Source organism: Phyllopteryx taeniolatus, chromosome 1 (assembly GCF_024500385.1).
Source record: "Phyllopteryx taeniolatus isolate TA_2022b chromosome 1, UOR_Ptae_1.2, whole genome shotgun sequence".
NCBI lineage: Eukaryota > Metazoa > Chordata > Actinopteri > Syngnathiformes > Syngnathidae > Phyllopteryx > Phyllopteryx taeniolatus.
In genome coordinates, this window is record NC_084502.1 from 43,609,291 (window position 1) to 43,634,149 (window position 24,859).

Genomic DNA, 24,859 nt, shown 5'->3' on the forward strand with positions numbered 1-24,859 from the left:
CCTTCATGCTTCTTAATATTCAAGAGTTTTGTATTTTGCTTAATTATGAAAGAATCCACAAATCTAGTGATTTGCAAGCTGTCATTCAACATAACTGAATCCAGGGACACACAGGTGTGTTCATGTGTGGATCAGTGCGTTGAGTCTCTAAAGACCTGCTGTTCTGGGCATGCGCACAGTTGCGTTGGTGGATGCCTGCTGGGAGGCTTGGTTCCATTCCAGGAATGTGTCACCCTCCACCAACTGTCCAATTAGGGACAACAATTCTTGCGAAAGGGACTTTTCTAGATGTCCACCTTTCAGTTTGTGTCACCTCACTGATTTCATCTGGAGTAACATTAACAAGTCTGTTGGTAAAAATAGGGGACACATTCTTAATAATAAGTCACTAATGGTGTAGTTGTACAGTCGCCTGACTTCGGTGCAGGCAGCGTGGGTTCAATTCCTACTCAGTGACGGTGTGTATGTGAGTATGAATGGTTGTCTGTGTCTATATGTGCCCTGTGACTGACAGGCGACCAGTTCAGGGTGCAGTCTGCCTTTTGCTGTCAGCTTTGTAGTCTGTCAGCTGAAATAGGCTCCAGTACTCCGCCACCTTGAACAGGATAAGTGGTATTGAGAATGGTATTATTGATAATGTTTGGCCACATTAGCAATTCAGCACATTTGTGCAGAAATGTGTCAAATAACCTGACTTGAACTTGTGTGAACTTACAAGTCGGTGAACAGAGTAATTTTACACCTGCTTTAAGAGAATTCACTTCCCAATATTCTCATATGACAGCAGAATTTTCAGTTGGAGTCCTGTTGACCTCTCCCACACTCTTTAACCTTCTTTTGAACACAACTACTGGGCATCGGGTTTCTATTCAGGCTCACAATCAAATATTTGATTGTTCATTTATGGAAATCTGGCACCCCAAAGGTGCACAGGACAATACATCGTCAACATTTCCAAATGATACAATCATGCACAAATGATATTCATTACTCCAGGCAAAGAGTTATACAGTATTGTAGTAGTCTAAAGCTCAAGGCCACCTGAATAGCATGTGAAATCCTTTTACAAAGTCATTCAGAGAGGAGAGCGTAGACTGGGTCTGAAACATGTCTCTTTGGAGAGCTTCTTTGACATCTCATTCATCTGAGTAAAAAGGCAAATTTTAAGCTGAAGAAAAAAGTGCAAATATGAACTGAGCTGGATGGATCAAACAACCTCCACTAATGGGAGTAACATATCCTCAGAGGCCAGGTGAATTCATTCGCCTCCTCTTTATCTTTCTCATCTTTCTCCTAATCTTGCTTCGAAGAACAAAAAATAGCTGGCCTCTTCTGTATTACACAATTACCCTGTGCGCTTCCATTAAGAAGAAAGCATTTATGCCAGTCTTATTACAAATGCATTACGCCTTGGCAAACACAAACACAAGCATGGATCCCGGCTGACCAAGCAGCTCCACTGAGAGCTGCAGACATCCGAAATGCAGCTGCTGCCCTCAAGGTTGGTCTCGCATCTTCAGTCAGCCTTCGAAATAATTCACTGCATTCAACTGTAGTTCTAATGCATACTTACAAATTTACAGTACTGAAAACCTGAGCTACTTTCCTCATGAAGCCAAAACTTGCACTTCCTTACCAACTTAAAAAAGCACAAGCATGTTAGCTCTAAAATCTCAAACTATAATCTAAATAAACCAGAAGTTTAAATTTGTCACCGACAATATATACATTGCTTACAAAAAGTACTGTGATGAGTGATGGTTATTTGATTTATTTCTTTCACTGACCATGGGAAAATATTGGTTGGAGGTCTTTGAGAATGAGGTGTTGTTAGGGACATAATTCAGGATAAGCTCTCACACTTACTATTGAAATGCTCATACACACTAGTAAAACACTTTCATACACACTAGTAAAATGCTTTTATACCCACGACTGGCTGCTTTCATACGCACCTGAGTCAGGATTAGCAGGCCTAGGCTCATCTACCCAGTGCTAGAAACCATTAACCAAACACGTATGCTACTGAATAAATGTGCCTTTGGGGCTGAAACCCAAATGGACGTATGTTTAATCCTGAACTCAAGACAGAGTTTCAACATCACTGCATTACAATCCGAAATGTATACAGTATGTTGCAGACAGGATGCCCGGATACTCACATATAAGCTCCCTTTCGCCAGTGTAACCTAATGAGGTGGCCATTGAGTTTACTGTATAGTCAAGGGATTCAAGGAATTTTATAGCCCTACCAACACAGAGTTACACATGGTATGGCACAAAATTCGATACCCGAGGTCTCAGATTAGGCCAATAAATCCAAGGACTTGTGAAATACATTAGTACTATCATTTTATTATATGTGTTTTATGATATCCACTTTAGGACAAAGGATCAAATTTACCCGCTGTGCCTTTTTACTGTTGGGTTGATTAATGTAGATTGTCTTAATCAAAGAAATAATTAACATATAAACACATACATAAACATAAAACCATTCGCACTCACATTCATACCTACGGACAATTTAGAGTCTTCAAATTAACTTACCGTGCATGTTTTTGGGATGTGGATGGAAACCGGGGTGAATGCCGATGACATGCGTGTGTAAACGTGATTGACATGCGTGCGTGACAACCAGACATGCGGCCGTGAGCATGATTGACATGCGTGCGTGAGCGCCAGTGACATGAGCATGTCAATGTTATTGATATGCGTGCGTGAGCGCCAGTGACATACATTTGTGAGCGCCAGTGACATGCGCGTGAGCGTGATTGACGTGCGTATGAGTGTGAGTGACATGCGTGCTTGATCATGTTTGAGTATTTATGAGAGCAAGACTTTCAGTCGTGCGTATGAGAGTGCTTGACGAGTGTTTATAAAAGCATTTGACAAGTGTTCATGAGTCCGTTTGACTAGTGTTTATAAGAGCCTTTAAGTAGTGTGGGTGTGTGTATAATTGTGCAAGTGTGTGTGTGTGTGTGAGAGAGAGAGAGAAAGAGAGAGAGAGAGAGAGAGAGAGAGAGAGAAGATTTGAATAGCAAGTGTGAGAGCTAATCCTTGTAGTTTATTCGCTACCATCGAGGTGATGATTAGTGACTTAGCCTCCGCGGCATGCCCCTAAGCAGCTTTCTTAAGTCTTTTCATAAGCAATACAATGTGTTTATTTCTTAAAATTCATTTATGAATTTTTCATGACGGCGGCCAAACACAGCGGCGTACTGGCCGGTAATGTTAGACACTGGATTTTTTTCTCCCTCAATATCTGGGACAATCAGTGTTCTGGCCATAACGAGTCAGCGTTCAGTGATTTCCATAACAAAATATGGATGTTCAGTAACTCTCCTCAGGAGAGTGTGTGTCAAATTTGTGTATGAGCATGTTTCAGTAGTGTGTTTGAAACCGTTTCACTAGTGTATATGAAAGTGTTTCAATAGTGTGTATGTGTTTCACTAGTGTGTATGGAAACGTTTCAGTAGTGTGTATGTGTTTCACTAGTGTGTATGAAATCATTTCAGTAATGTGTATAAGAGTGTTTCATTAGTGATGGGCACGGCAGTTCTTTTGACTGTACTGAATCATTCATCCATCCATTTTCTGAGCCGCTTCTCCTCACTAGGGTCGCGGGCGTGCTGGAGCCTATCCCAGCTATCGTCGGGCAGGAGGCGGGGTACACCTTGAACTGGTTGCCAGCCAATCGCAGGGCACATACAAACAAAACAACCATTCGCACTCACATTCACACCTACGGGCAATTTAGAGTCTTCAATTAACCTACCATGCATGTTTTTGGGATGTGGGAGGAAACCCACGCATGTACGGGGAGAACTTGCAAACTCCACACAGGCGGGGCCGGGGATTGAACCCCAGGCCTCAGAAGTGTGAGGCCGACGCTCTAACCAGTCGACCACCGTGCTTCATTAGAATCAGTTCTTTAAAAAGATTTGTTTAAAAGATTCATTCACCGAATTGTTCAGTACTTTACCCTGAGTTTCACGTTCACTCAACATGATCACCGAAGGACAATGTGTTGTAGTCATGCATTGTAAACTAGGAAAGGCGGGGAGATTTATATTTAAAAAAATAAAAAATAAAAAATTTACGAGCAATACATTTTCAGTATTGTTTATAAGAGCATTGCAGTAGTGTGTATGAGAGCGTTTCAATACTAATCATGAGAGCGTTTCAATAGTAAGCATGAGAGCTAATTCTGAATTATGTCCTGAACAGACCCTCAAAGCCGTAGCGGACATCATGTTGTTGTTCTTTCAAACTAGTTGAGATTGACTCAACAGTGCCACTGCTACTTGAATACATAAATAATAGATTATACCGCTACTATCCTTAATTCAGAGCATCATTACGATTTGCCAGACCGCTTTTGGCGTAATTGGTATTTTTATAGGTTGCAAAGGTGACGTACAGGCAACGTTGAGCTTCCATTTTGTTTTTTTTGTTTTTTTAAATAACATTATCTGCAAGAGTAATATAAGATGATTTTGAAATGATACTAAAGTGTTTTGGGATCATAGTCTGGGTATATTTAAGGCCATTCACTGCGGGTCTTGGTCTCTTACCGCTGTGAATAGCAAGAGTTCACTATATTGAAATTTGATAGACGTTTTAAAAAGGCACACACCTGTCAATATGTCCTCACTGTTGACAATGCATATAGTAAAAACCAGGCTATTCCATCAACTGAGCTACGAGAGGAGCTCCAAGACCGTATTGTGTCAAAGCACCACTCAAATCAACTGAACACAATTGTAAAAGTATTTATAGAGCACATTCAAAACTACCACAGCTGAAACAAAGTACTGCACATAAATAAAAATCGAACAAAACATAAAACAATTTAAAGCTATAATCTGCAATTTTTGGCGCCCCTTACTGCTGGAATTCAGCATTACAACAAAGCAGTCCGTCGCTTCAATATGACGTAGGCTGTGCGGAGTCCAACCCCTCGCAGGTGAATATATCGTCCCCTCTAAAAGTATTGGAATGGCAAGTTCAATTCCTTTGTTTGTGTTGTATACTGAAGACATTTGGGTTTCAGATCAAAAGATGACTATGAGACAAAAGTTCACAATTCCAGCTTTTATTTCATGGTATTTACATCTACAGTAGATGTGTTGAACAACTCAGGACGGAGCACCTTTTTTTTTTTTTTGAAGCCACCCACTTTTGAAGTGCGCAAAAGTATTGGAACATGTGACTGATGGGTGTTTCTAGTTGCTCAGGTGTTGCCTTTTAGATTGATTGCGTAAACATTAGCTATACTTGGAGGGGACTGTAGACCTCCTTCTTCTTCTTTTCCTTTCGGCTTGTCCCGTTAGGGGTCGCCACAGCGCGTCATCCTTTTCCATGAGGTTCCATGTAAGCCTATCTCCTGCATCCTCCTCTCGAACACCAACTGCCATCATGTCTTCCCTCACGACATCCATCAACCTTCTCTTTGGTCTTCCTCTAGCTCTCTTGCCTGGCAGCTCCATCCTCATCATCCTTCTACCAATATACTCACTATTTCTCCTCTGGACGTGTCCAAACCATCAAAGTCTGCTCTCTCTAACTTTGTCTCTAAAACATCAAACTTTGGCTGTCCCTCTGATGAGCTCACTTCTAATTTTATCCAACCTGGTCACTCCGAGAGTGAACCGCAACATCTTCATTTCTGCCACCTCCAGCTCTGCTTCCTGTTGTCTCTTCAGTGCCACTGTCTCTAATCCGTACATCATGGCTGGCCTCACTACTGTTTTATAAACTTTGCCCTTCATCCTAGCAGAGACTCTTCTGTCACATAACACACCTGATACCTTCCTCCACCCGTTCCAACCTGCTTGGACCCGTTTCTTCACTTCCTGACCACACTCCCCATTGCGCTGGACGGTTGACCCAAAGTATTTAAAGTTCACCACCCTTGCTATCTCTTCTCCCTGTAGCCTCACTCTTCCCCCACCACCCCTCTCATTCATGCACATATATTCTGTCTTACTTCGGCTAATCTTCATTCCTCTTCTTTCCAGTGCATGCCTCCATCTTTCTAACTGTTCCTCCAGCTGTTCCCTGCTTTCACTGCAGATCACAATGTCAACTGCAAACATCATGGTCCACGGGGATTCCAGTCTAACCTCATCTGTCAGCCTATCAATCACCACTGCAAAAAGGAAGGGGCTCAGGGCTGATCCCTGATGCAGTCCCAGCTCCACCTTAAATTCGTCTGTCACACCTACAGCACACCTCACCGCTGTTCTGCTGCCCTCGTACATGTCCTGTATTATTCTAACATACTTCTCTGCCACGCCAGACTTCCGCATGCAGTACCACAATTCCTCTCTGGGTACTCTGTCATAGGCTTTCTCTAGATCTACAAAGACACAATGTAGCTCCTTCTGACCTTCTCTGTACTTTTCCATCAACATCCTCAAGGCAAATAATGCATCTGTGGTACTCTTTCTATGCATGAAACCATACTGTTGCTCGCAAATACTCACTTCTGTCCTGAGTCTAGCCTCCACTACTCTTTCCCATAACTTCATTGTGTGGCTCATCAACTTTATTCCTCTATAGTTGCCACAGCTCTGCACATCACCTTTGTTCTCAAAAATGGGCACTAGTACACTTTTTCTCCATTCCTCAGGCATCTTCTCACGCACTAGAATTCTATTGAACAAGCTGGTCAAAAACTCCACAGCCACCTCTCCTAGATGCTTCCATACCTCCACAGGAATGTCATCAGGACCAACTGCCTTTCCATTTTTCATCCTCTTTAATGCCTTTCTAACTTCCCCCTTACTAATCATTGCCGCTTCCTGGTCTACCACACTTGCCTCTTCTACTCTCCCTTTTCTCTCATTTTCCTCATTTATCAACTCTTCAAAGTATTCTTTCCATCTAGCTAGCACACTGCTGGCTCCAGTCAACATATTTCCATCTCTATCCTTAATCACCCTAACCTGCTGCACATCCTTCCCATCTCTATCCCACTGTCTGGCCAGCCTGTATAGATCCTTTTCTCCTTATTTAGTGTCCAACCTGCCATACATGTCATCATATGCCTCTTGTTTGGCCTTTACCACCTCTACCTTTGCCCTGTGTCACATTTCAATGTATTCCTTTTGCCTCTCCTCGGTCCTCTCAGTGTCCCACTTCTTCTTAGCTAACCTTTTTCCTTGTATGATTTCCTGTACTGTGTGGTTCCACCACCAAGTCTCCTCCTCTCCTTTCCTGCCGGAAGATACACCAAGTACTCTCCTGCCTGCCTCTCTGATCACCTTGGCTGCAGTGGTCCAGTCTTCTGGAAGCTCCTCCCGTCCACCGAGAGCCTGTCTCACCTCTTCCACCAGATGGTTCTCTTCTCTGCCTTTGTCTTCCTAATCTTCCTCCCCAACACCAGAGTCATCTTACACACCACCATCCTATGCTGTCTAGCCACACTCTCCCCTACCACTACCTTACAGTTGGTAACCTCCTTCAGATTACATCGTCTGCACAAAATGTAATCCACCTGCGTGTTTCTACCTGCTCTCTTGTAGGTCACCCTATCTTCGTGCCTCTTCTGGAAAAAAGTGTTCACGACAACCATTTGCATCCTTGTTGCAAAGTCTACCACCATCTGTCCCTCCAAGTTCCTTTCCTGGATGCCGTACTTACCCATCACTTCTTCATCACACTTATTACCTTCACCAACATGTCCATTACAATCTGCACCAATTACGACTTTCTCTCTGTCTGGGATGCTCAGAACTACTTCGTCTAGCTCCTTCCAGAATTTCTCTTTCACCTCTAGGTCACATCCTACCTGTGGGGCATAGCCACTAATCATATTACACACAACACTCTCAATTTCAAGTTTCAGCCTCATCACTCGATCTGATACTCTTTTCACCTCCAAGACATTCTTAGCCAACTCTTCTTTTAAAATAACCCCGACTCCATTTCTCTTCCCATCTACACCATGGTAAAATAATTTAAACCCTGCCCCTAAACTTCTAGCCTTACTGCCTTTCCACCTGGTCTCCTGGACACACAATATATCAACCTTTCTCCTGATCATCATGTCAACCAACTCCCGAGATTTTCCTGTCATAGTCCCAACATTCAAAGTCCCCACATTCAGTTCTAGGCTCTGTGCTTTCCTCTTCTCTTTCTGACGAAGAACCCGCTTTCCACCTCTTCTTCTTCTTTGACTTTGACTTGGAGGGGACTGTAGACCAACATAGTGTATAATAGAGCTTTTGAAACCTGCGAGGTAAATAAAACGGGCGAGAGAAACTGTCAATAGTTCAATATGCAGTGCAGAAATACATTATCTAAATACGGATGTGGGAGGAAACCGGAGTGCCCGGAGAAAACCCACGCAGGCACGGGGAGAACATGCAAACTCCACACAGGCGGGGCTGGGGATTGAACGCCAGTCCTCAGAACTGTGAGGTAGACGCTCTAACCAGTCGTCCACCGTGCCGCAAAGTAAACATATTATTGTGTTTTCCAACAATACTTAACTATATTTCTAATTTATCTGTGGATAAAAAAGAGAAGCCTGTGGCCCAAATGTACCGGGCGGTAATATGTACATAGAGTACGTTTGTACCTCTCACCGGACATTCAAATAAGCACACAACTTTTAAAATATTGTATCGCTCCCACGTCCTGATTCTGTAGCAACCAGCTTCTTCCAACTATTAATCTCTCTTTTTATGGTTTAATAAATGTGATAAAATACAAAATACTGTTTGTACAGCATAATACGTGTGTCCACATATCCAGTGGCTCAATGTGCAGCCTGGGGGTTGCTTCATGGATGTGGAAGATATGTTTTTTGCCTGTTGTCCTGCTCTTCTTCCTCTTTTCCCGTCCTGATCAAGCTTTTCATGTCACGTCTCCAGGCCACCGCTCTATGTACCGTCGATCAATGTCAGTAGAGAGATTCAGGAAGTCCCGGTAGCCGGCTGGGAGAACCTGTCCACGTCATGGCAAGTGGTGAAGTGGCCAGCGTTACGACGCTCAAAGTTCTCGCAAACCACATCGCTGGGTCACTAGCAAGTTAACTTACACACACGTTAAAAGAATTGAGATCAACAAAACAATAAAAACAGATCAGTAAGGACGAGAGGAGTGCTGGGTCATGACCACCCACACCGCTACCAACGGCTCCTCGAAAAGAGGTAGATATTCATTTGCGGCAATTTTTACTGTTGTTCGTTAGTTTACACAGTAATTATTGTTGGACTAGTTTATGCTACAGCAATGCAAAATAATATCTTTAGTGAGCGTTTTACAAATACGCTGTGCCCATTGCTCGGCAAAATGCATTTCTGTGCCGTCATTTCCTTCTACATCATTTTCGGTGCGCCACCACCTGGGCCAGCGCGGGAAATGAATTTGGCATTCACTAAATCTAAAAAAAAAAAATAATAATAACCATTGAAGAATACAGCAAGAACCATAACCTTAAAACTAATTCTAAAGTGCAAAGACAGCCAGTGGACGGAAGCCAGAATAGGAGTTATGTATCCCTCTTACGTGTTCTAGTTAAGAGGCGAGCAGCAGCATTTTGAACCAACTGGAGGACGAGCTAATCGAGATGTGATAAAGGCATTTTATTTTTTAAGTGCTGCTGTGTAAGAAAATGCTTCACCATTGCCAGCTACCTGATGTGGAAAAAAGCTGTATATACTGCACCAGTTTGCTGATTCCAATTTAAAATCAGTCCATCGTAAAGCCAAGTTTGAGTCTGTTGGCTTCACGAAGTGTCAACATGGCGGGATTTACAAGGGCCACTGGGAACAAACACTATCACTTTGGTTTTCTTTTCATTAACATTTTAGAAGTTCAGGGCAATCCAGGTTTGAATGTTTTCAAGACATAACAAAAGCACTTTTAAAGAGATTGAATCTTTCTTCATAAGTGGTCATCAGCATAGCAATGGCAGACCATTTCATCCAGCTCTTCCGAGGGATCCTGAAAAACGCAGTATCTCCAGCGTGTCCTGGGTCATCCCTGGGGTCTCCTCCCTGTGGGACGTGCCCGGAACACCTCCCCAGGGAGGCGTCCGGGAGGCATCCGAATCAGATGCCCCAGCCACCTCATCTGGCTCCTCTCGATGTGGAGGAGCAGCGGCTCTACTCTGAGATCCTCCCGGATGACCGAGCTTCTCAACCTATCTCTTAGGGAGAGCCCGGACACCCTGCGGAGGTAACTCATTTCGGCCACTTGTATCCGGGATCTTGTTCTTTCGGTCACGACCCACAGCTCGTGACCATAGGTGAGGGTAGGAACGTAGATCAACCGGTAAATTGAGAGCTTTGCCTTTCGGCTTAGCTCCTTCTTTACCACAACCGGACCGATACAAAGTCCGCATCACTGCAGACGCTGCACCAATCCGCCTGTTGATCTCCCGTTCCATTCTTCCCTCACTCGTGAACAAGACCCCAAAATACTTGAACTCCTCCACTTGGGGCAGGATCTCATCCCCAACCTGGAGAGTGCATGCCACCCTTTTCCGACTGAAGGCCATGGTCTCAGATTTGGAGGAGCTGATTCTCATCCCAGCCGGTTCACACTCGGCTGCAAATTGCTCCAGTGAGAGTTGGAGATCACGGCTTGATGAAGCCAACAGAACCACATCATCTGCAAAAAACAGAGATGCAATACTGAGGCCACCAAACCGGACCCCCCTCTACGCCTTGGCTGTGCCTCGAAATTCTGTCAGGACGAAAACCACACTGCTCCTCCTTAATCTTCGACTTCCCAACTTAAATAGGTGGACCACCGCCCCCAGTCTGCCAATCCAGAGGCACTGTCTCCGATGTCTACGCGATGTTGCAAAGGCGTGTCAACCAGGACAGCCCCACAACATCCAGAGCCTTTAGAAACTCCGGGTGAATCTCATCCACCCATGGGGCCTTGCCACCGAGGAGCTTTTTAACCACCTCGGTGACCTCAACCCCAGAAATAGGAGAGCCCGCCTCAGAGAACCAAAACTCTGCTTCCTCATGGGAAGGTGTGTCGGTGGAATTAAGGAGGTCTTCGAAGTATTCTCCCCACCGACTCACAACGTCCCGAGTCGATGTCAGCAGCGCCCCATCCCGACTATACACAGTGTTGATGGTGCACTGCTTCCCCCTCCTGAGATGCCGGATGGTGGACCAGAATTTCCTCGAAGCCGTCTGGAAGTCTTTCTCCATGGCCTCACCAAACTACTCCCATACCAGAGTTTTTGCTTTAGCAACCACCTGCATTCCGCTTGGCCAGCCGGTACCCATCAGCTGCCTGAGGAGTCCCACAGGCCAAAAAGGCCCGATAGGACTCCTTCTTTAGCTTGCGGCATCCCTCACCGTTGGTGTCCAGCAACGGGTTCGGGGATTGACACCACGACAGGCACCGACCACCTTACGGCCACAGCTCCGTTCGGCCGCCTCAGCAATGGAGGCGCCGAACATGGTCCACTCGGACTCGATGTCCCCTGCCTCCCCCGGAACATGAGCAAAGTTCTGTCGGAGGTGGGAGTTGAAACTCCTTCTGACACGGGATTCTGCCAGACCTTCCCAGCAGACCCTCACAATACGTTTGGGCCTGCTACGTCGGACCGGCATCTTCCCCCACCATCAGAGCCAACTCACCACCAGGTGGTGATCAGTTGATAGCTCCGTCCCTCTCTTCACCCGAGTGTCCAAGACATGCTGCCGCAAGTCCGATGACACGACCAGAAAGTCGATCATCGAACTGCGACCTTGGGTGTCCTGGTGCTAAGTGCACGTGTGGACACCCTTATGCTTGAACATGGTGTTCGTTATGGACAACTCTCACTGGAGCAGTTCGTGATGAGCACAGAAGTCCAATAACAGAACACCGCTCGGGTGCTGATCAGGGGGCCATTCCTCACAATCACGCCCTTCCAGGTCTCACTGTCATTGCCCATGTGAGCATTGAAGTCCCCCAGCAGGACCGCTCTCCAGCACCCCCTCCAAGGACTTCAAAAAGGGTGGGTACTCTGAACTGCTGTTTGGTGCATTGGCAAAAACAACAGTCAGGACCCGTCCCCCCACCCAAAGGCGGAGGGAGGCTACCCTCTCGTCCACCGGTGTGAACCCCAACGTACAGGCACCGAGCCGGGGGGCAATAAGTATACCCACACCTGCTCTCATAAACACCAGTTAAATACTCTCATACGCACGAGTGAAAGTCTTGCTCTCATAAAGACTACTCGAACGCCCTCATACACACTACTCAAGCGCTCTCATAAACACTACTCAAACGCTCTCATACACACTACTCAAACCCTCTCATAAACACTCATCAAATACTTACATACGCACGAGTGAAAGGCTCTCATATATACTACTCAAACACTCTCATAAACACTACTCAAACCCTCTCATAACACTAGTCAAATACTCATATGCATGAGTTTTGCTCTCATAAACAAAACACTACGCAAATACTGTCATACGCGCGAGTGTTTCTCATAAAGACTACTCAAACGCTCTCATAAACACGACTCAAATGCGTTCATGCAAGCATGTCAATCACATTCATGCACGCGTCACTGGCATTCACGGGTTCATGTCAATCATGCTCACGCACACGTCGATTATGCTCACACGTGAATAGTGTAAATCTTTTATTAGGTTGTTCAATTCAAAAAGGGAAATTATTGAGATGCATTGGACACACTCAGAGTGAAGTATTTCATATTTAAAATATGTATAATTTTGGTTATTATAGCACATAGCAAATTTAAAAAAATCCCCATATTGAGGCACTAAAATAATGTCAAACGAAATAGTTAATTAATTCAAGAAATAAAATGATTTTTAATATAGAAATCAGGCTGGAATTTGTCCCCTGTTTAATCACTCCATGAGTACTGAAGAAAAATTGACTTTTCAACTATATTCTAATTTATTGAGCTGTACGTATATTTAAAAAAAGTCATGAAATATTTGACTCTGTGTGTGTAGTCTGTAGTGCGTCTCTATGACACAAGTTTCACTACGACAATAAAATTCCTTCATTCCCTTTGGCCACCTCATTAGCTACACCGGCGCAGGGGAGCTTATATGTGACTTTTCGGCCATTCTGTCTGCAACGAACCATATACATTTCAGATTGTAACGCAGAGGTGCTGAAACTCTGTCTTGAATCGAGGAGTAAACACACGCCCACTTGCACTTTAGCACGAAAGGCACATTTATTCGGCAGCCGCGTTCGGTTAATGGCATCTAGCTCTGCGTAGACGAGCCAGCCTAGCCCTACGTCATACACGACACAGCTTCTGATTGCCCAACCATTACGTCATATCCTACAGCACTTACACATTAAAAGCAGACATACTAAATCAATTAGGAAAAGTGTTATTGTAACACAATAATCAACAAGTATACGACTTGAATACATTATAAAAATATGTATGTATATTGTATATAGTATAATGCTGTGTCACTCTACTGGTTAAGTTAGGCTTACTATTGTACTTTATGGCTGTTGGTCAAAAGCATATTTTATTTTGAAAGAGCCAAAAACCACTTCCTTTTCAAGTCACATAAAGACACGCTCATATAAACATGTCAAATGTCTGCACATATACAGGTCAAATAAGCTCGCATCAACATATGTCAAATCTATTCACACGGCATCCTCAAATACATTCAGAAAATATACTCAAATCCTTTCACAAATCCATCTCAAAGGCTCGCATACATGCTTGCGAAAACATTTTTTTTCCTTGTGAGATTTATTTTAAAGACAGACAGACAGACCGACAGATAGACAAATAGCTAGATAGATAGATTTTGACAAATATATCTAGACTTATAGATCAAAAACAAAACAAAACAAAAAAATTATTTAAAAAACAAAAAACAAATATAGATCTAAAACAAAGGGAAAATTGGTCGACACTTACGACATGCACCGTGACGGAATCAAGTGTCTTGGTTATTGACTTACCTCATGTTCCCAAACACTGTAGTTTGTTAATGATAAATATCTGTTGCCTAAGCAAAAATAGCATATTTTAATATCAAAAGCATATTAAACTCTGGTTCTCGTGAACAAAAAAGTAACTATTGGCAGATAAATCAAAGTAACTGTAATCTGACTAATATGAAAAGTAACGCGTTAGATTACTTATGATATCACCAGACCACATTTTTTGAGTAACGTGTTACCGGCATCACTGAACAGGACATAGAGTCATTTGCCAAGAGGGTGTAATTGAAATCTCTGAATAAAGCTTACTCTGTGCTACTGTATGCAGTGTTTCAAAACCAGACAAAATGACCTCCAGGACATCATGCAGGAATGCTTTATACTAAGTGTTCACAATCTTTCCAGGATTTAAAAAAAAATAAAAGCAAACTTGGATATGGGTCTAAAATTCGCTAGCACAATACGATCAAATCCAGGTTTTATAAGTCGCTGTGGCACCACAGCATGTTTAAAACATAGGGGGAAAATATCAGAGGACCTAATGGGTTGATCTGGCTTACAATATCTAAAACCTTCAGACAGGCTCAATTTAAAATGTAAGGCACGCACACTGTAAATCGACTTGCAGAGTAAATATTCTCATTTCCTCTGATTTTCACTGCATTACTGATAAATATTTTGGCAATAAATGCAGAAACTACAATGTTTTAAATTCACATTTTGTTATGCAAGTTTTTACACGATAAACTTGAATGACCGTTAGGGCTAGCTTTCACAGCTTCTACTCAAACTGAAAGTCAAGACAAAGCAAGCTTTTGCCCTTCGAAATGGAGAAGAAATGATTTCCAAATGGAGCCAAAAAAGCATCTTGAGGTTGTTCTCAGTGGGGGAAAAATGAGCAACAGCTGGACTGTCAGCAATTGAAGCAGAGTTTCTGGAAATCGATGACAACAGGATTTGGAGCATAATTTACCAGGAGATTCGTCTGCACACCGACAATCAGGGCCCGCTCGACCATAGGGCGAGATTAGCAAATGTTAAGGGCACTTAAAAATTCAGCAAGACATAAAAACTAATTCGATCCAATTACACAGTAATTCTGTTAAAACTAATTATTACTATTACCTCTCAATTTAAAGTCAAAATGTTTCTGCTCGGAGCTAAACTGTGTTTGTTATGCTAGCTGAGTTGAGTACGCAACATACGTTGAGCACGCGTCATATGTGCATTAAGTTAACTCTCGAGTGTTCGGATTGCTTGCAGTGGATTTCTAAATGTCTGATGTCATTTGCACTTGAAGTAGTATATGATAAAGATGAAACTACAATTCCATGATTTAAGAATGAATCTGAATGAATCAAAAGTTCTGTAAATATCTATTGAAGGGCAATAAGAACATGGATATGATAATAATTGAATGTTAAAACGACAGCGACGGCTTCATTTACATATTTATTGTTATTGGAGAAATCCGAGACAAATTAATCTAAGGCTGGGGCTTTATGTTATACAATTTACAATTATGCACTATGTTTCTGTTACTACCTACAATTATTTACAATAAAAAAAATTCCGAAAAATTCAATCCTAAATCTAATTCAAATGCTAATCCACTCAATGCACCTTGGCCAGTGACAAACTGATGCAAATGTTTGATGAACTGGAACGCAAATGTTTAATGAAATGTCAAACTAAACTATTGGATGCCAAACTAAAAGGAGAGAAAAAAAAAGATCAAAGTTGCTTTGTTACCGAGTGAAATCCAGATGAAATCTTTGGTGGATGAATCCACCAATCCATCTTTTTCAAGTGGTGAATCTGCATGTTCACAACAACATGACAACGAAAATGGAAAAGCTAACATAGGTTCAAATATAAAGCAATTTCCAGGTAATATCACTACAAACCAAATTACCAAACAAGTTCTGTGTAGCCCGGCTCCTCGTCCTCCTCTCTCTCGAAAAGCTAAAAAAAATAAAATATCCTGCCTTTTTTCACCGAAAAAATTTCCTCACAAAATGACTTGGACTCATTATCAGGATTTGTCTCCCCTGAAACACTATGTATCTTGGGGAGAACGTAAGCACTGTCCATAGTCCCCTTCGCCATCGTTCTTTGTGTACAAGAGTCATGTGAAACCTGAATCCCCAGACTCGCCTCTTTTGACGCTAGCCAATTACAGTGACACCCCCCTCCCCCACCTGCTCAAACACATTTGGCCAGCCTTCTAATGAAGTGGGGACGTGGTATAAAATGTAAATAAAAACAGAATACAATGATTTGCAAAACTTTTTCAACCAAAATTCAATTTAATACACTACAAAGACTGGCTATTTAATGTTCAAACTGATGAACGTTATTGGTTTTTTTTTGTGCAAATATTCTCTCTTTTTGACTTTGATGCCTGCAACATATTCCAAAAAGCTGGGACAGGGGGCAACAAAAAACTGGGAAAGATGACGAATGCTCAAAAAACACCTGTTTGCAACATTCCACAGGTGAATAGGTTAATTGGAAACTGGCGAGTGTCTTGATTAGTTATAAAAGGGGCAGCCCCGAAAGGCTCAGTTGTTCACAAGCAAGGATTGGGTGAGGTTCACCACTTTGTGTACACTGCATGAGCAAATAGTCCAACAGTTTAAGAACATTTCTCAACATACAATTGCAAGGAATTTAGGGATTTCATCATCTCCAGTCCATAATCTCATCAAAAGATTCAGAGAATCTGGAGAAATCTCTACACGTAAGCGCAAAAAAAACAGTTTATCAATTTGAACATTAAATATCTCATCTTTTGTAGTGTATTCAATTGAATATAGGTTGAAAAGGATTTACAAATCATTGTATTCTGTTTTTATTTACGTTTTACACAACATCCCAACTTCATTAGAATTGGGGTTTGTAGTACTTTGGTATTCGTAGCCTCTTATTTTGGAGTTTAATCTCTATTAGCAAAGCATCTTATCGCCAACAACTGTTTTAAAGTGTGGAGCAAAGGTTTGCCAGCAACAAAAGTACAGGAAGCTTTTGCACATTTCAGAGGACTCGATGCAAAGAAGTTAAGCTGGGGTGAAGAACAGAGTGAATGGTTTTGAGTAACACGTGGGTTCTGACAATTTAAGCGAATGAGGTACGACAGGTGTTCTTTTTTGGCCTCTTTAAAAGGGGTTTGGTAGCGTTGCCAACAGTCTTTTAGAATTTGATAGGAAACCTGCAGCTTGTCCTTCTTCCACCTGCTTGCAGCTTTACAGCAATCCAGTCTCGCTGTGCAAGTACGCTCAGTGAACCAGGGCTCAGGTTTAGTTTTGGGCTGCACAGTTTTAAGGAGCCACAGAGTCCAGTATGGTTGTGAAGGAGTGAAAGTCGGAGCTGAGCTTCTCTGTCTTTCAGAACTTAAGCCAAACATTCTGCTGCATTAAATCTTGCCAAGAGCACAGTGGCTTTTACAAATGGCAGAAATGTGAGAAAACAAAGACTCTTTTTAGCGAAGACAAACTGAAATTAAGGAGAAATGCTTGGTGAGAGAGGTGAGCAAGAAACCAAAAGTCACAAAGGTTGAAGTCGAGGAAACAAATTCCAGAAGGCCAAGCATTTAGTATTAGGTAGGTAAAGTGTGGTACCTCTCATTTACTATAGTAAAAGTAATCACCATGGAAAGACTTCTTTTTAATGCCTTATTTAACAAACAAACTGACACTGGAAATTTGTCTGATGACTCTGGTTGGATTTACGCTACAAAGTGCAAATTTGAAATTGGGCAGTTACACCTCTAAATCCAGCCTAAGAGTAACTTCTATTTGGCTAAAATGACCAGATTCAATGCTGAATGAATAGGGATGTGACTAAAAGGAATTTGCATGATTGAGAAAAGATATACAAAAAGCCACCCATGTCTTTAAAGCGAACCATTTGCAATATAAAAAAAATAAAATAAAATCACAGCAACAAGTCAGAGACAGAAAGCATGACGTAACAGACGAGGTGTTAATCGTTTGTCCCACACTCGCGGGCACACTCAACGCGGGCCTTGTGCTGACTTATTACCTTGTCACCCCAGAAAAGCACCTTATTCTTAAATGGAGTGTGACTATGACACTAAATGTTCTCAGTTTTATTTTTTGCAAGGCCACAAGGGTGAGTCTGCCAGGAGTGTGCGACAAATGAGTGACAGCACCTCATAATGTTGTCACATTTCTGTCAGGCCAATTATACATTACTCGTGCACTCACTGTATAGTCTCGCCACGCTGCAATATTTGCATATCTGTTGTTGACCAATACTGGCCACTCATGCCAGAGTAGCATCTGCACCACTTGCACACTGACTGAGGAGTATCTGCAACATTTGGACAAATAACATTGTCCCAGATTATCGCACTACTAGTCACTTTAAACTGAATACATTCCTTGAAGTCTCGGCGCCCTTTGCACAATGGTCATTGCACCGGACTATTGCTATATTAGTCATTCAAACTGCTCTAATTGCTAGAGGACTCTGCACCTTTTTGCACAATTGTCAAAAAAAGAAAAATAAATTGTACCAGCATTACCAGATTACTAGCAACTTTTTATTGCTCAGCAACTGTTTTTCTAAATGTCTTTATCTCTTAAAAGTATTCTCTGTCAATTGACTGTCTGTTGTCGTACTAGAGCAGCTCCAAATACCGGAGACAAATTCCTTGTGTTTTTTTTCAACGTTGTGTTAAACATAAATAAAAACAAAATACAATGACTTGCAAATCATGTTTAACCTATATTTAATTTAATACACTACAAAGACAAGATATTTAATGTTCAAACTGATAAACTATTTTTTTTAGCAAATAATAATTAATTTAGAATTTAATGGCTGCAACACTGTCAGGGCTGCTGTTTCAGCATCCTGAGTCCAGCCCGTGTGTGTGTCTATGTGATGAGTGCTTTGCAGGGTTGACGTGTTGGAGTCTAGCAGCTGCACCTTGTCATCCTAATTACACCTGACTGCTTTTAAGACTCTGTGGGACTCCAACTCGTCGCCAGACTATCAACGCGCTACGTCGAGTTCGTAGCCTAACAACCTTGCCTATCTTTTTGCTTCCTGAAGACCTAGCGAGTTACCTCTACCTAATTCTTGTTCTTTTTCCACAGTCTGCCATTTGCCCTTGCTCCCTGCAAACCAGTGCTCACCTCTTGCGGCCCACTGACAACACAGACTACTACCCTGCCAAACCGGTCCTCGTTGGAACCCTGCCAATCCCGGATTTAGTTCTCGGAGGTACTTTGTTCGCTTCCAAGCTGCAATAAACCGTTATTCACAAACTCACCTCCCTGTCCTCTCTGCATCTGGGTCCAACTTGCAACCTGAATCCTGACAGCATAGTCTGGTCTGTCATGGACCCAGCGGAGACAGATCCCCTTCGCCAAACAGTTACCGGACAGAGCATGCTTTTGGAGCAACACGACCAAGCCCTCACCCTGCTGATTCAAAAGGTACGTGACTTCTCACAAGCTCTCACATCCCTCCAAAATCAATTTGCCTCACTCCAACCTTGCGCACAGCCGCCTGCTGCAGCATCCACCGCTCCCACTGCCCCCCTCACCCACGTAATGCGTGAACCGTATGTACCTGCACCAAACCCTTACGACGGCAATCTAGGGTCTTGTCGCGCCTTTTTGGTCCAGTGTTCACTTGTGTTTGAACAGCAACCGCTGTCGTACTCCACCGACAACGCTAAAATTGCCTACCTTATCTGCTGTCTCCGGGGTACAGCACTCTTGTGGGCCACGGCGGAATGGGAGAAACGGTCAGCCGTCTGTGAGTCATACTCTTCTTTTTCCATGCAGATGAAGATTTTTGACCACCCGGTGCATGGGACGGAGGCCGCTAAACGGCTGATGTCAGTCCGACAGGGCTCTTGCAGTGTGGCTGAATTTGCGATCACTTTTCGGACTCTCGCTGCCGAGAGCAATTTCAATGATGAGGCACTACAAGAAGTTTTTCGGGGGGCCCTAAATGAGTCTCTTAAAGACGAGGTGGCCTCCAGGGATGAGCCAAGCTCCCTAGATCAGCTGATTGTTTTTTCTATCAGACTGGATTGTTGTCTCCGTGAGCGGCGGAGGAAATGCAACTCGGTCACAGACTCCGCCTTACCTGCTTCATTCTCCACAGCACTCCACTCTCAAATCCTCCTTTGAGCCGCAGACTTCGTCACCAGCCCCACTTCCCGAGATCGGTGAACCCATGCAACTTGGCCAAACAAAACTCTCTATTTGGAAAAAACATGCAGCAGAACCTCTAATCTGTGTTTGTATTGTGGAGAGGTGGGCCACTACATCACAAACTGTCCCACACGTCCATCAAACTGGGACACTCGCCAATAGAGGAGGAGTTGGTGAGTCAGAATGCAAGTGCCTCCTTTTCTGTCCATTTTCAGATCTCTGCTACCATCTGCTGGAATGATCTGTCTCTGCCCATTTTAGCCCTACTAGACTCTGGAGCTGACGAGAATCTCATTGACCACTGCCTAGTTAAACAGATGAAAATTCATCTTCTGGCTCTGACCACTCCCAAGAATTCCACTGCCCTTGATGGGCGGCTGATCACCCATATCCAGCAAGAGACTGCTCCCGTTTCCCTCAAGCTATCAGGTAACCATCTTGAGACTAAGTTTTCATGTTTTCCCTTGTCTTCAAGTTCCAATCGTGCTTAGCTTGCCTTGGCTGAGGCTCCATAACACCAGCATTGACTGGACTGTGCCCAAGATCACCTCATGGAGCAATTTCTGTCATGAGAACTGCTTGCGATCTGCTGCGGTGCCCCCAAGTGGCCAAAGTCGGAGTAAATCCCCTGACCTATCAGGTGTCCCCTCAATTTACCATGACCTAGCTCCAGTATTCAGCAAACACCATGCCACCTCTCTACCCCCACACAGGCCTTACGATTGCGCTATTGAACTACAGCCCGGTGCAACGCTACCTAGCAGCTGTCTTTTTAACATCTCTCGTCCAGAGCGGGAGACCATGGAGACCTACATCAGTGAGTCACGGGTATTATCCGGCCCTCCTCTTCACCGGTGGGGGCAGGCTTCTTTTTTGTGGACAAAAAAGACAAGACCCTCCGTCCATGTGTGGAGTATCGTGGCCTTAATAACATCACCATTAAGAATAAGTATCCCTTGCCCGTGATCCCTTTTCCCACCTTCACGGGGCAACAGTTTTCACCAAGTTGGATCTGCGCCAAGCCTACCACCTTGTTCGCATTTGAGAGGGAGACGAGTGGAAGACAGCATTTAACACCCATAGAGGGCACTACGAGTACCTCGTAATGCCTTTCGGCCTCACCAATGCCCCTGCTGTCTTCCAGGCACTAGTCAATGACGTCCTGCGTGACATGATCAGAAAATTTGTTTTTATGTACCTGGATGAGATCCTGGTTTTCTCCCGTTACGTCGCAGATCACAAAGACATGTTCGACAAGTACTTCAGAGACTCCTTGAGAACAAGCTCTTTGTTAAAGCAGAACAATGTGAGTTCCATGTTCCAAAGACCACCTTTTTGGGTTACGTCATTGCTGAGAGGCAGCTTCAAATGGACCCAGCCAAGGTAGCTGCCTGTCACTGAGTGGCCGACGCCATCCACAAGAAAGGAGCTGCAGCGATTCCTTGGCTTCGCCAACTTCTACCGGCGGTCCAGTCGGATGGCAGCACCCCTCACTGCGGTCACATCAACCCTAACGTCCTTCCAATGGTCTGAGAAGACAGACATGGCCTTCTGTGAGCTAAAGAAACTTTTTTCCTCAGCTCCTATCCTCGTTCATCTGGATCCACAGAGGCAGTTCATAGTTGAGGTCGATGCATCAGAGGCGGGGGTTGTTGCGGTGCTGTCTCAGCAATCCCAGACTGATGGTAAGGTCCACCCTTGCGCCTACTTTTCTCCCAAGTTGTCTCAGGCGGAGAAAAATTATGGGATCGGAGACCGGAAGCTCTTGGCGCTGAAGATGCCGTTGGAGGAATGCCGGCATTTCCTGGAAGGCGCCGAACACCTCTTCATCGTGTGGACCGACAACAAGAATTTGGAATACATCCGCTCTGCTCAGAGGCTGAGCTCCCGTCCAGCCAGGTGGGCATTATTTTTTGACCGGTTCACCTTTACCTTGTCCGACCGCCCAGGGGGCCAGAACACCAAGGCAGATACCTCGTCCCACCAGTTTGCCTCGGAGAGTGTCAAGGATTATCCAGATCACATCTTGTATCCCCGTTGCTTTCTGGGCTCAATCACATTAGAAATAGAAACACTGGTAAAGGACGCCCAGCACATTTTCTGCCTGCATGGCATCCCATCTGATATAATCTCTGACAGGGGACCCCAATTCACCTCACAGGTTTGGAGAGCGTTTTGCACAGCGCTTGGTATAGGTGTTAGTCTATCCTCTGGCTATCATCCTCAGACTAACGGGGAATGTGAGCGGACCAATCAACAACTGGAGACGGCGCACCGTTGCATATCCCAGTCTCGTCCCGCTTTATGGAGCACGCACCTTGCCTCAGTTGAGTATGCCCATAATTCGCTGCCCAGCACCTCCTTGGCCATGTCCCCTTTTCAATCCTCCTTAGGCTACCAACCTCCACTGTTACCATCTCAAGAGCTTGCAGTCCCTTCAGTGCAGGCCCCCATACGCCGGTGCTCCAAGGTCTGGAAGCAGGTCCGCGCTGCCCTTCTCCAGTCCTCTGGCATGCCTCAGGTACGAGCCAACCGTCGCCGCATCCCCGTGCCCGCTTACACGGTTGGTCAGAAAGTGTGGCTCAGTACGAAGCATCTATCACTCAAGGTTGAATCCCAAAAACTGTCCCTGCGTTTCATTGGCTCCTATGATATTGCGGCTGTGGTAAATCCATGTGCGGTACGCCTTAAGCTCCCTGCCTCTCTCCGCATTCACCCCACCTTCCATGTTTCCCTGATAAAACCGGTTTCTTCCAGTTCCCTATACTCCCCTATGCCACCCCCTCCTCCTCCCTTGGTGGTGGGTGGTCATCCCACTTGGGCCGTAGACAGGCTCCTGGATGTGCGTCGCCGGGGTCGTGGCCTCCAGTACCTGGTTGACTGGGAGGGCTGTGGTCCGGAGGAGCGGAGTTGGGTCGCTGTGGGGTTGATACTGTGCAAGTCGTTGATCCGCAACTTCCATTGTGCCCACCCCGGTTGCTTGGCTCGTGCGCGGGGTGGCCCCCATGGGAGGGGGGGGTACTGTCAGGGCTGCTGTTTCAGCACCCTGAGAACAGCCCGTGTGCGTGTGTGTGTGTGTGTGCGTGTCATGAGTGCGTTGCAGGGTTGACGTGTTGGAGTCTAGCAGCTGCACCTTGTCATCCTAATTACACCTGACTGCTCTTAAGACGCTGTGGGACTCCAACTCGTCGCCAGACTATCAACGCTCTATGTCGAGTTCGTAGCCTAGCCACCTTGCCTATCTTTTTGCTTCCTGAAGACCTAGTGAGTTACCTCCACCTAATTCTTGTTCTTTGTCCCCAGTCTGCCATCTGCCCTTGCTCCCTGCAAACCAGTGCTCACCTCTTGTGGCTCACCGACAACAAGGACTCCTACCCTGCCAGACCGGTCCTTGTTGGAACCCTGCCAATCCCGGATTTAGTTCTCGGAGTTCCTTTTTCGCTTCCAAGCTGCAATAAACTGTTACTAACCTCCCTGTCTCCTCTGCATCTGGGTCCAACTTGCAACCTGAATCCTGACAAACACGTTTCAAAAAAGCTGGAACAGTTGGCAAAAAAGACTGAAAAAGTTGAGGAATGCTCATCAAACACCTGTTTGGAACAGGTGGGTGCCATGATTTGGTATAAAAGGAGCTTCCCTGAATTGTTCAATCATTCACAAGCAAAGATGGGGTGAGGTTCACCTCTTTGTGAACAAGTGCGTGAGAAAGTAGTCAAACAGTTTAAGGACAATGTTCCTCAATGTACAATTGCAAGGAATTTAGGGATTTCATCATCTACGGTCCATAATATCATCAAAAGCTTCAGAGAATCTGGAGAAATCACTGCATGTAAGCGGCAAGGCCAAAAACCAACATTGAATGCCCGTGACCTTCGATCCCTCAGGTGGCACTGCATCAAAAACCGACAATGTGTAAAGGATATCACCACATGGGCTCAGGAACACTTTAGAAAGTGCAACTTGAAAACTCCACTATGCAAAGCAAAAGCCATTTATCAACAACACCCAGAAACACCGCTGGCTTCTCTGGGCGCGAGTTCATCTAAGATGGACTGATGCAAAGTGCAAAATGTTCTGTGGTCCGACAAGTCCACATTTCAAATTGTTTTGGGAAATTGTGGACGTCGTGTCTTCTGGGCCAAAGAGGAAAATAACCATCCGGACTGCTTTGGATGCAAAGTTCAAAAGCAGCATCTGTGATGGTATGGGGCTGTATTAGTGCCAATGGCATGGGTACCTTACACATCTGTGAAGGAACCATTAATGCTGAAAGGCATATACAGGTTTTGGAGAAACATATGCTGCCATCCAAGCAACGTCTTTTTCATGGACCCCCCATTGGAATTGGGGTTGTATGAGAAGAAGCCCTTCCAGGCCACATAACTTCACATTGGCCTAGCATAAAAATTAAAAATAAAATGCTGCTGCTGCTTGTCTTTTACATAAATTTAAAAGTGCGAAGATACCAAGGGCACTATTACCTATATCTGTGAATATGTAATTCTTGGTTAGGTCCCTAGGCCTCATGCTGAGTTCACCACATCCAGTACAAACCTTGAAACAGGGATCTGATCCCTTACAGCTTTTCTTCCTACTAAACCCAGGATTAAACCCACTAATTTGGTGGATCGCAGTATTCTACCCACCTTTTCCCAGACTGTGAAAGTTAGTACCTTGTTGAGGATGGGTCACAGAGATGAAATCAAATCACTCTGGGAGCACTCACATGG

The 24,859-nt window shown here is 44.4% G+C and overlaps 2 protein-coding genes across 4 annotated transcripts in view; one reads left to right on the plus strand and one right to left on the minus strand.

Annotated features, from left to right (window-relative positions):
* LOC133489113 (gamma-aminobutyric acid receptor subunit gamma-3-like) overlaps positions 1-24,859 on the minus strand; it is a 163,465-nt gene that overhangs the window by 119,761 nt on the left and 18,845 nt on the right. The window contains exon 1 of one of the 3 annotated variants that reach the window (XM_061797886.1): positions 15,848-16,007. The exons of the other annotated variants lie outside the window; for them this stretch is intronic. The gene's annotated coding sequence lies outside the window, so the exon portion shown is untranslated. Of the gene's footprint in view, positions 1-15,847; positions 16,008-24,859 lie in introns of those variants that run through there. 3 annotated transcript variants of the gene reach the window in all.
* LOC133488913 (uncharacterized) lies at positions 21,235-22,870 on the plus strand. Its single transcript, XM_061797443.1, has 4 exons — positions 21,235-21,435; positions 21,739-22,028; positions 22,357-22,455; positions 22,523-22,870. The coding sequence occupies exons 1-4, from the start codon at positions 21,235-21,237 to the stop codon at positions 22,740-22,742; spliced, it is 810 nt and encodes a 269-aa protein (XP_061653427.1). The 3' UTR covers positions 22,743-22,870.

Bases quoted from the DNA above. Each gene is read 5' to 3' on its own strand.
- LOC133488913 (XM_061797443.1), top strand. From the start codon at position 21,235: ATGCCTTTCGGCCTCACCAATGCCCCTGCTGTCTTCCAGGCACTAGTC. The intron at 22,029-22,356 runs GTGGGCATTATT...TATCATCCTCAG, and splicing joins CTGAGCTCCCGTCCAGCCAG to ACTAACGGGGAATGTGAGCG. The intron at 22,456-22,522 runs GTTGAGTATGCC...AATCCTCCTTAG, and splicing joins GGAGCACGCACCTTGCCTCA to GCTACCAACCTCCACTGTTA.